Source organism: Thunnus thynnus, chromosome 13 (assembly GCF_963924715.1).
Source record: "Thunnus thynnus chromosome 13, fThuThy2.1, whole genome shotgun sequence".
Lineage (NCBI taxonomy): Eukaryota > Metazoa > Chordata > Actinopteri > Scombriformes > Scombridae > Thunnus > Thunnus thynnus.
The window spans coordinates 9,716,820-9,728,903 of NC_089529.1; the positions used below are offsets into that span (position 1 = coordinate 9,716,820).

General features: G+C 37.9%; 1 protein-coding gene across 2 annotated transcripts; it reads left to right on the forward strand.

Moving 5' to 3' along the window:
- The first annotated feature begins 241 nt into the window (after positions 1-241).
- gab3 (GRB2 associated binding protein 3) lies at positions 242-11,864 on the forward strand. Of its 2 annotated transcripts, none has more exons than XM_067607688.1 (10): positions 242-409; positions 3,530-3,830; positions 6,156-6,312; positions 6,400-6,851; positions 7,636-7,685; positions 7,998-8,232; positions 8,553-8,643; positions 9,009-9,081; positions 10,159-10,278; positions 10,918-11,864. In XM_067607688.1, exons 1-10 carry the CDS (start codon positions 263-265, stop codon positions 11,035-11,037), a joined length of 1,746 nt encoding a protein of 581 aa, XP_067463789.1. In that variant the 5' UTR covers positions 242-262; the 3' UTR covers positions 11,038-11,864. The 2 variants fall into 2 exon arrangements, with proteins under 2 accessions (XP_067463789.1, XP_067463790.1); XM_067607689.1 differs by having other exon boundaries at positions 245-409; positions 10,921-11,864.
- The last annotated feature ends 220 nt before the right edge of the window (positions 11,865-12,084 follow it).

The following is a 12,084-nucleotide window of genomic DNA, read 5'->3' on the forward strand; positions in this document are numbered from 1 at the left end:
AACCTGTCAAACCTCATTATGTGTAGTATTTTTCTCCTTGAATCCCCCCACAGGCCAACGGCTAATATGCACTTGCCCGAAGCACTTGAGAAAATAAACAGATAATTCTCTCTCTCTCTCCTTCCCTCTCTCTCTCTCTCTCTCTCTCTCTCTCTCTCTCTCTCTCTCTCTCTCTCTCTCTCTCTCTCTCTCTCTGTCAGTGTGATCAATTTCTTGACTTCCTTCTTCTGGAGTGGCTGGGCTGAATACCAGAACACAGGATATGCTTCGCACTGCTCTCAGTTTCACAGCAGCAGCAGCAGCAGCAGCAGTGAGGACGACACGCTCTGCAGTCAAGATGAGTGCTGGGGATGTGGTCTGCACCGGCTGGCTCATTAAATCCCCTCCAGAGAAGAAACTGAAGAGATTTGTGAGTACAAGTACACAGAGGACACTTGTTAATGTCCTCTGTCATTTTTACCCAAGCTGTAGGAATGTCAGGTTGTGCTGTTGAGCCTTGTGTTTATGTCTGTCTGTCTGTCTGTGTGTATGTGTGTGTATGTGTGTGTGTGTGTGTGTGTATATGTGTATGTGAGTGTGTTTTATGATGAGGAATGAGGATTTAGAAACATACTGCAGGCTTGTATTCTTTTGTTGAACTGAGCTGTAATTCTATCTGCTTTATATCATCTTCCTCATTCCTATAATAACACCATGCTGGTGTTTTGGCTTGTGGAGTCACTTCATAGTAACAACAACAATGTGTTATGACAATAACAATATGTCATAAACCGTAGATGTACTTCATTCAGACATGAAAAATGACTCCTACGGCAAGTATAATTGCTTTACATGAACAGCATATAGCCGTCACTGTTGTGTGGTTGTTGAGGTCATGTGATAATGTTGAGCTGGCCACTCGCTCTGCGCTCTGCTGTGTGTTTGTGAGATGAGTGTGTGTATTGTGAAACATGGGAAGTAATGTCAGTGGTAGTCAGACGCTTCAGACATAAGCAACAAGCAGAAATAGTCCAGCTTTATGATGGCTGTTTGCACTTCCTCTGTGCGAGTTGGAGGAGGAGAGGAGGAGGGACATTAATTTCACCCAAAACCAGTGCAGTGAAGGGATGGGTGGAGGTGCGTGTGTGGGTGATGGGTTTGGGGGTTTCGTGCGGGAAATAGAAACTTATTTTAGTACACTATGCAAATCCTGTTGATGCCAGGGAACAAAGTAAATACATGCTTTTCAGACAGTTGTGAGAGCAGATCCGCTATCAGCCTCATTATTCAAATGTCAGCTACAGGCCCGTGCCAATATGAAAATTTCAATTATCTTGGTTAAATGTATCTTTGTATATGATGTTATCAAATGAAATGAAAACTTTCAACAGCATGAAAGCACACTTCACTGCAGAGTGATGTGGCGGTTTGTTTGTGAGGCTGCAGCTCCTTACTTTTTTCTTTTTTGGCATCTTGTTTAGAAACAGAAGTGTCACCATACTTCAGACCTGATCCTCTCTGACGTGGAACAAGTACTGTTGTGTCATGTTCTGTCAACACTGCATTTCCACTTTTTTTTGCCATGATAAATGTGCATTTAACGGTCGTCTGCTGTGTCAAGTCAGTCCACAGCGGGTTGTGTGGTCGTGTGGTCATTCACAAGTGCTTGTTTCTTATATTGAGATTTTTTTTTTTTAATCAATTATTATCACATCCCTTGAAGGTAATAGAAACACTACCTGTTGTTGCCTCCATAGTGTGTTTTTACTGGGATTGGCATGAAGTTTTTTGGCTTCTTATTTGTTTCATTGCTTCTTTTAAGGAAAGATATGATATTGTAAAAGTATAAAAATCCTCTGTCACTGTTTTTCATAAGATTTTATAAAAAGACTAATGTCAACTTCCCAAGGTCACACAAAAAAAAGGAAAATATTGAAAGAGATCATCTTAATATCTCATATTCAGCATTATTGATGCTGTAATTAAAAATATATATATGTTTGGAATATTTTAATGTACACATGTACAGGCCTTTTTTACTGAAGACATTTTGACATGTCACAGTAAGAAAAGCACAGTCATAATATATAAAATGAATAATGGCTGGATTCTATTTAGCTGCTTCAGTCTCAGGGTCCTGATATTGTAGATTCTGCCGTACTGTCACACTATCATGACTTATTTCATGACAAGCACTCTTGACTTCAGAAACTTTTACCAAAAGAGATCTGAGCTCAAGGTCCACTTATCAGCTTTTTGCAGAGTTTTCAACTGCACCTCATTGTCTTCCTTAGGGGATGAAGTTTGCTCATTTGTCACCACCGCTGACCTTTTTTGTATCACTTGACCAAAGTTCCATACTTAGGTCACATGATGAAAACCAAGCAAACTCCATGTTCCCAGGAAGACAATGACATACAGTTGAAAGCACTGGAAAAAGCTAGTAACTGAACTTCAGCTTGTTGTTGGGGTTTTTTTTGTGAGTTTCTAGTTAGCAAACAGAAACACTTTGCTGACAGAAAGTAAAGACTGGAAGACATTATAATAAAAAATGAAACTTTCTGATTTGTTCTGTATTGACTTGCTTACTACTTTTTCTGGGTGAGCAAAATTAAAACAAACAAAAAAAACATTAATCGACTTTAACATTCACTGAATACCTTTATTAAATGCTCCTGGATATACAAAACAACTTTTTTTCAGTGCACAAACTTTCCATATTCAAAACATCTATAGGATCAAATGAACAAATTACCATCGTTTTAAGTTACGGTTTCCTCTAACTTGACTGACAGTATTATTGGCAGTAAGTGTGGCGTGTCTTTTCTTACCATTTCCTGGTAAGAACACATAAGCTACCAACTGACTTGTGCAGAAGTAGATTACCCACATGCGGAGAAAAAAAGTGTTTTCACAACAACAAAAATATCAGGAGAGACTCCACCTCAACACAAAACCACAAAACCAAGTGTGAAAACAACATCAACTTCTAAGTAACCTTGACACATATTATAATATATTGATATTCCTGCTAATTCTTTGTAATCATTACTAATTTAATTATGAAATTTAACACCTAAAAGACTTTAGGATGATTAGCAACCTCTCTGCAGTAAGGGCTCAGGCATTATTACATTATTACATATTATAGGTACTGTAGATCTTTGGAGCTATAAATACCTCTGGACAGTTTCAGTATCAGGTTTTCAAGAAAGCCCTCAGTATGAAGCAGTGACCATGTACTGTATAAATACCTCTTTCGTTGTGTTAGACATTTTCTGCCAAATACAGTGAACTTCCTCTTATTTGTACTTCTGGGAAATTTGAGTTTAGCTTCTGCTTACTGACCATATCAAAAGCAAAAAATTGAGTTTAAAGTTGCTAAGTAAGCTGTTGTGAGCCGGAGCTGTGATCTAGTTCCCATGACTGGTCATGACTAAAATGGTGGTGGAGGAAAGGGAGATGTTACTGTTAAAATTATGAAGTACTGTGCTCAAAATATTATTTTGTAAGGATTAAGTTTAAACTTGTTTGTTCCTTTCACCTACAGGCGTGGAGGAAACGTTGGTTTGTGCTTCGAAGAGGTCGCATGAGCGGTAACCCTGATGTGCTGGAATACTATCAGAGTAAAAACTCAAAGAAGCCAATCCGCACCATTGACCTGAAAGAGTGTGAAGTGGAGATGCTGAATGGGCAGCTCCGAATAAAGCGTGACTTCCATGAGAAGCACCTCTTTGTGGTGAAGACCTCATCTCGTATTTTTTACCTGGTGGCCAAAACTGAGGAGGAGATGAACAGCTGGATCAGTAGCATCAGTCAAATATGCCAGTTTGGTAGCCTGGAGGATGCAGGTATAAATACACCCACAGATTTTTACTCTGTTCAGTTTGAAATGTGGTTGTGTTAAAGCTGCACTTGTCAAGATGTTTAGCTCTGTATTAAACCTGACTCATTGAAAATGACAGAGTAGCTGTGTAAAAGAGAAGGTCATCCCCTCCACTAGTGGAGACTCTGTAGATTCACCCTGAAGGTCCAGAAGAGATTGGTGTCACTTTCAAACACAGGAAGTCGTGAACTGAAAATTAACTTCAGAATGAGGTCAAAACGAAATGTTTATGTGGGGCTGTGTAGTTTCAGTAAAAGCAACACAGACCAGTCAGATTTCAAACTTGAGGGTGCAGTTTATTGACAACTTAAGTGATTTTTAGTATTTAAATCCTAAATATGTGTAAATGTGTATATATTATATATAATATATATAATAACATACAGTATATATTATAATATTTTTATATATCACTGCAATTAGGGACTGTTAATTTAGCAGCTTTAACTGAAAAACTATGTAAAATCATTACAAATTGAACAGTTTTGTTCAAATCTTCATTTTATCTTCATATACTTCAAATCTTCAGTACTTCATTTTGAATTATTAAAAGTTTACAAAGATCCTAAAGACACTAGTTTCAGGCAATGTTTATAAAATGAGAGAGACAAAACATTCATTTCATTTAACACTTCACTTTCAATGAGGTGGTGTAGTGTGTAGTGTTTTTGTTTTCTACATTTAAAGAAACTTTAAGGGGGAAATCAAGATGTGAAGAGGAAAATGATCCACCTGAATGATTCCCACTTGTGGTTGAAGTGGCAAACAGAAACAAAGAAAGCAGAGACAACATTAAAACACTAAATTCTACTTAGTAAAGCATATTTTGGTGGTTCAGTCGTTTTAAGGCAGCACAGAAACTTTGTGGTCTTCTTACGTCGGTTAAACAGGCTGATAAACTTCTCTGTAACTGTGTCTAAACCCATACACAATCATGTGTTACGACACTGTGGTTAAAACTCCTTGATACAAATCATATCTAGTCTTCTTTCTACAGCAACAACAACAAGTAAATGTTGCATTATTTTTATTATATCTTAACTACAGTTAACTCTTTTGGTATGCTTCTGGAATTAAAATACATTTAGATGACTGCACATGAAACATCACGTTTGACAAATCAAATTGGTGTCCACAGGATTTGATCAGTTAACAGTTGAAATGTTGAAGTTGCCTCTTGCCTTCCAGGCAGCCGAAAGTTGCTGCTGTGTTAGAGGAGATAACACCAGAACAACGGGGTACCAGAGAGCTGAGGTCACATTCGCATTTACTGATAATTAATTCGATTTTTGAATAACTTCTGTGAATGCACAGTCATCTTTCGTGGGTTGACATTTTTCTGTATCTCATTAAGTCCCACTTTAACGTCTTTACTTGGCTTGTGGTGACAACATGACAATATGAGAAGAGACTGTTTTCTTATGGTTCTGACTCTACTTTTGATATCAGAGATCACTCTACAGATGATAGATATGAGTTCAATATGATGTCAGGATGATGCTTCACTGCTGTTTCGAATGCAAACATAACTTCGATAGAGATATTTTGTGAGGACGCTTGTCTGTTAGAATATCGTCGTCTGTGTGAAGAAGATAGAGCAACGGCCCAGAGTTGCTGATATGCTTCCCTGCGTGTTGCTGTAAATCACATATGCACTGAGAAAAACGCACACAAATCGTCAATTATAATCCAAGATTATATTCCACGCGCTAAACTCTGTGACAAAGATTGTTTCTGTTGTTTTTTGATAACATTTGCAGTGTTGTCAGAGGAGTGGGTAGAACCTGCCTGGATCTCAAGAGTTCTATGTGAAGACACCTCATAACTTTTGCAAAGGAATAGAAAATGTTTCTCTGTTCCCACAAGACAACACAGGCATCTATTAAGAGTAGCAAATGTTTTATGAGAACATGCAAAGACTTGGATTTTTCTCCCCCACATCGTTCTGCAAGGATGGCCTTGACTCTGGCTTCAAGTGAAAAGGAATGAAACAAATTTCTGAGCCATGGCCAACCTGACTAAAAGATTGAGGAATATATAAACAAAAGAGGGAACAAGGACAAGGCTTACATGTGTCTTATTTCAACGTGCCTGGAAAAAAATTCCTCTTGTTAGATTCAACTGATGCTGTGGTTTAAGCTCCACTTAGGGTTTAGTGTATATTTGGGTACAGGCTGGGAGAGACCTGTGTGTTGTTGTTGGTGTCAGCGTGATGGCAGTTGTCTTATCACTAGTGGTTGTAACATTTCAGAAACTAAATGTTCTCTGTCCCTCTCCTTGTGCTCAACAGAGAGTTCAGAAGAAGGCTTTCCTCACACCCCAACGTCCCTTCAGCCGTCACCTGACAGCTCTGACAGGGTGTCTGTATCAAGTCAGCTAGATTCTAGCCATCCACTGGACTACCTCTTTCTCTCACAGTGTGAGACGGGGAGTGTAAGCATTAGTAGGTATGTATGATCTGTAAAACCCTTGGCACAAGAGGAAATGATGGCTGCAATTCATGTTTGACAAATACGGTGTTTTCATTTTTTTAGACATGACAGCTTTTCGAACTCTGAGATCTCTCTGGAGCAGAGGTCATCAGACGATGCTTTCAAGGACATCATTCCTTCACCTCTTTGCATCGATTCCTCTTCGTCCTTCATCTGTCATGCTGGCCACAGTCCATCTCTTTTCACACACGGAAGGTTAGCTAACCCTCCCTTCAGTGCTCCGTGCCCCTCCATGGCTTTCCCGTCGTCCTCTTCTTCTCCACTACATCACTGTGCCACGAGTGTCTTCCAGTTTGACAATTATCCTTCTGCATTTGACGTAACAAGTGACAGGTTAACGCCTCCTCCACTGCCACCTAAGCCTAACCACCGATCAGAGCAGCAAAGTGAGGAAGGAGCTCACAGGAGGTCAATGAGCGCGCGGCACTTCTCAAGCCAAACTGCATTATTTTCCCGGAGGACCTCTTTGTCAGGCCTGGACCACTTCAAAATAGGTATACTATCATAAGAAAAGCCTCCTCACAGCACACACAGTAGCTAAACCCAACCAAATTAAACATTATCTGGGCACTGTTATGATGGGGTGGCAATGTAGGCAACTGCCTGTGGCCCCCAACTAAAAGGGTCCCAAACAGTTATAGATTTATTATGATGCTTAGATATGAAAATTATTGAATTATGTCACTATTCTAACTCATTGTACCCTGAAATGACTTACAAAAGGCCCCCAAAGCACTTAAAAAATATGCAACTGTCTACTGCTTACTTACTGTGTACTTCTTCTTCAGAGGAAAACATTGTACTGCTATATTTACCTGACATAAATGTTAACCGGTTACGTTGCATATACAGATTTTACTCACAGAACATAACAATTAAAATGTGATGCATTATTATTCATGAAACTATCCAGCATTAGATAAAATAGTTAGAATTAAAAGCTATACCTTGAACGGATGTTAATTTGAGTAAATTGTGATGATAAATTGTGTTTTCACTTTAAGTAAAAATTTGAATGCAGGACTTTTACAGTGCGGTATCAACAGTTTTACTATAAATAGTTAATAGTTTTGCTTCAGAGAAAAAAGTCCTGAGTACTTCTTCTAACATTCCCAGTAAGAGCAAGGGTGAAAAGTAAAGCAAGACAGCGTTTGCCTGTTGCCCCCAAATCACTAAATCCTCCTCTGCATTAAGATGAATGTTTACAACAGCTGATAGTAAAGGTTGAGAAGTATATAAATATCTTTTTTCAGTAATTAATTTTTTATTTTTTTTTAGGAGATGCTGACAGCAGAGCGATGAGGAACAGAAGGCAGAGTCTTAACTTGGTAAGAGAATCATGAGCAGCAGAAAAACAAAAAACATATAAGATCTTAAGAATAGTTTGACCTTTCGGGAAATATGCTTATCCGCTTTCCTGCCGAAGAAGATAAGATGAGAAGATCGATACCACTCATTCTAAAGAGAGTGGAATAGATCTTCTCATCTAACTCTTCTAAAGAAACATATGCCATCAATACAATTTTAAAGATGCTATAAGCACATACAAATCCTCCACATATGCCTTTAACAAAATGTTCTAGCTGTACTACAATGACATTATAGTGCACTGAATCTTGTGATGCTTTGTGTTTCGACAGCCTTGTTTAAATACCACACGAGTTCAAAGCTACCAGGATGAGTCATATGTCCCTATGGCTTCCCCTTCTCCCCCTGTTACCGCTGGTGAATCTGACGGTTACATACCCATGAGCCCTGTGAGCTTCCTCAGTGCAAACGGCAGTACTGAGCTCCCCCCAAGCCCACTAATACGTCAACCTGCAGATATTGCACCACCTCCAATTCACCGGCATCTCAAGCCTTGCTTGAGGAGAGGTAAGAGTCATAACAAGCCTGATTCAGTCATGTTACCTTTGAAGTTATATTTCCGCTCAACCATCTTTAGCTGTGTGTTTTTGAGGACCTGGTCATGAACTTCAAACAGGCTCAACAAATGTATTAAATGACTGAAAATTATTTCACATGCGAATTTACAGGCACAATCGTCATGCATTTGTTTTGCTTCAACATTGAAACACTGCTGTAAATGCCAGTACATAACTCATGCAGATATCAGATATGCTGTTGATCTTTACTACGTGTCACATTAGATAATTTCAACTGATCCAGTAACTTTGTCCTTTCTTGGTTCACAGCTCGACCCCCACCTCTTGATTTGAGAGGCCTCTCTACAATCACAGAATGTCCCACTCGTATTCCTCTGAGCAGAACAATGACTGAATCATGGTGAGAGAAAAACACTCACTTTATCCACAAAGTCTTTCATTTACATGATATGTACAACACATGATGGATAATATAAACATGACTGTTAAAATTGCAATTAAGGCACAATCCTTATTCTTTGACAACACAAATTATAACTGAATTCCTACTAGAGGCATTTTTAACATCCGCATTTTGTGTTTTTCAACTTATCAAATTTTTTTTACTGCTGTCTTAACAACATTAATGATGTTAAAAAAATCTTTCACAACATCAGAAAATATTAACTTTGATGGGAGTTTAGTTTCTTTGTAGTTGAAAATAGTAGTTTGTTGCTAACTTAAATTCTTACTGGGTTTTTTTTTGTATTTATTGTGTGATTGCAGCTTTCCAATGAACTTTTTACCTCTTGAAAGAAGACTTGACAATGGGGACAATCCAAGAGATGAAGACACAATGGTAAAAATAACTATTTAAAGGATATTTTTAAACAGTATACAGTATAGTGTACAGACTAGGACTTGATCATGCAATTTCAATGATGCTGTCATCTTCCCTCTTTATCAGAAACCAAAGTTGGCCTTTGAATGTGCATTTTTCTGAAATTTTAGAGAACTCAACTAGTTGTTCTCCTGTGTCTCATTAAATACACACATACATAAATACATACATACATAAATACATACATACATACATACATACATACATACATAAATACATACATACATACATACATACATACATACATACATACATACATACATACATACATACATACATACATAGCTGATTAAGTCAGCTCTTTTTGACGTCTAGATCAGGATATTAATCACCTACTTTTCACTCACAACTGCCCTTCAAAACTGTAAAAAAAAAAAGTAGTCAAATATTTAAGTGGAATTTGTGGCACTTTCCTCCACAAAATGTAAATATTATTTCACCAGTGTGATTGTATGATTTGTGTTTGCATTAACATCTATTATTATTCATCATGTGGGCAGAAGTCCTTGAATTACTGTAGACTTTATCAACTGTATGTAGCCAAAACATTTTCTAGATAATTTTGGACCTATTGGAACAAAATCATAAGACCATTTGTGACTGGAAAAATCTCCACACAGTCAGCAAAGTGTTGTTGCACTTGAGACCTTCTGGCATGTGAGTGTTTGTAATGGTGTAATGTTGTACAAGGCTGTTCTCGGCAGTGATGCATTTTAATAGATTTCTCCAGAATAAAATTTTAAGATCAGCATATTAGTCACGAATTAGTAAACTGGGCCATCCTACTGCACAATGCAGACAGGCTGCAAGTGGCCTCCTGTGTTTTCCTAAACTCAATCCAAGGCCACCCATTTTATTTAATCAATGATTCACTGATAATGCAGCGCATATAGTATGAAATTAGAATAAGGATTAAAAACCACATATGCTGGCAAAGTTGACTTTGAGCTTGTAGCAGTTCAAAGAATAAGATCCCTTTTAACTGGGAGCAGATGATGACTGTGCAAGGTTTTCAGCTATTTCTTTCTCTGGCAGGAGTCAAGGCAACACTTCTGTGTCACCTATGATGGAGTAGGTCAGCTCTGGGCGAGAAGATCCAACCTTGACTATTTGTCACTGGATTTCAACTCCGCATCTCCCTCTCCTGTGCAAAAGGTATGTTTTTTGCAGACTTTTGCACCATTATGCCTTTGGAGCCTCTGGACAGTAACAAGATAGCCAAAAGAATGGCCAAAAGAAAATGTTTTACTCTCAGTATTGATTATTATTATCAAATTGTCTTGACTGAACATACTGACAGTCTTGATGTTCGTCTTGATGTTCATTTTTTTCTTTCATTCTGTCTTGCTACAAGCTGTGGATGTTCAAAGTTACTTAGATTAGAGGAACTGCTGCATAGAGAACAGACATGTCACAGAAAGACACTTATAGTTTTGTTGAGGTATTCTGGGAAACAAATGGAGCCAAAAATTGTACAGAACCTTTGAGAGAAAAGACCTAAACCCACAGATTGTTGATCTCTGAAAGTCCAAAAGCCACTGGAGGAATTTTCCTTTCAATGACCTCAACTCACTGTTGTTAAAACACCACATGCAATGAGAAAGGTGTGATCCTCAAGATTTGGTCAATCAAGACGCAGCAAGAAGCATCCGTAGATAAAAGACAATAAGTGCAACACGATTGCTTGTTTGTACAGATAAAACAGAATCAACGCAATCAATTTTTAAAACTGTTTTTAAGATTTAACCACATCATAGTCTCTTCATCTGTCTGTGTGTCTCTCTCTCTGTCCAGCAGAAGCCATTTCTGTCTGATGAGTACAGAGTGGATTATGTGCAGGTGGATGAGAAGAAGACTCAGGCGCTGCAAAACACCAAAATGGAGTGGACAGATGTCCGGCAGTCAAAAACATAAATGGAAAATTCATGACGAAAATATCAGGCACACTTGGTTTCAAGAAGACCAACATGGACTCATAACACCAGCAAGACGACATGACGAGGACCAAAAGCAATTTAGAAGCACTTTGAAAAACAGTATTGAAATAAAAGAGCATCATGGAAACACAAAATTGCACTGTAAAAAAAATCAATGAACTCTTAGTAGATCTGTACTGTAAATACTGCCGGATTATTCACTGTTCCCAATGATTTTTAATGTAGCATAAGGTTTCACCAAATTCTGAAAAGGGCATCATTTTGCTTTATTGTAAACATTTGTGAGACTTGTTGTAATATATGTAAAAATAATTATGATTGTAAAGAAGAAAAATATTTTAATGATAAAACATTTTTAAATATTTCTCTCCCTCATTATGTATCCGTCCACGTTAGTCCAGTACTGTGTTCACATCAGGTATCACATATTCTAATGTTGTTCAACTACTTTCGCCATCTTTAAGTTTGTAAGCTGGAAACTTTAAAATGAAGTTGTAAACTTTATTGATACTATAGCTTAAATAAATCAAACACTTCAAGGAGAAGGATGGACATTAGCAAGCTGTGGCAAAATCTACTCCACAGCAGTTTTTATGACCACAGGACTCTCACCAGCCACTCATGCTGCTGCACCATCACCATCTCCGCTTTCTTCTTCTCCTGAAACCCTCTCAGGTGCGGTTGTTTGAGTTCCATTAAGGGCATAAAATGAAACTATTTCTCAACAACCTTCTGTAGCACTGTTGCGATATTTCTGTGTTTCTGAAACAGTGGTCCATTAAAACATTCAAAGCTTTGAGAGCAGCGAACTTTTGCTTCATAACCTTTCACATCTGAGTCAAATATATTCAACAACAGTAAGTGTCGCCTTTCATTTCAAGTTTGTGTACACACTTTGGTTTGCATTTCTACATTAAACACACATGCTTGTAATGGATCATTAATTAGTTACTAGACATTACTTATACATTTTGAAATTATAAATTCTAAGACACTATTTACTTCAAACTGGGGTTTATGAATG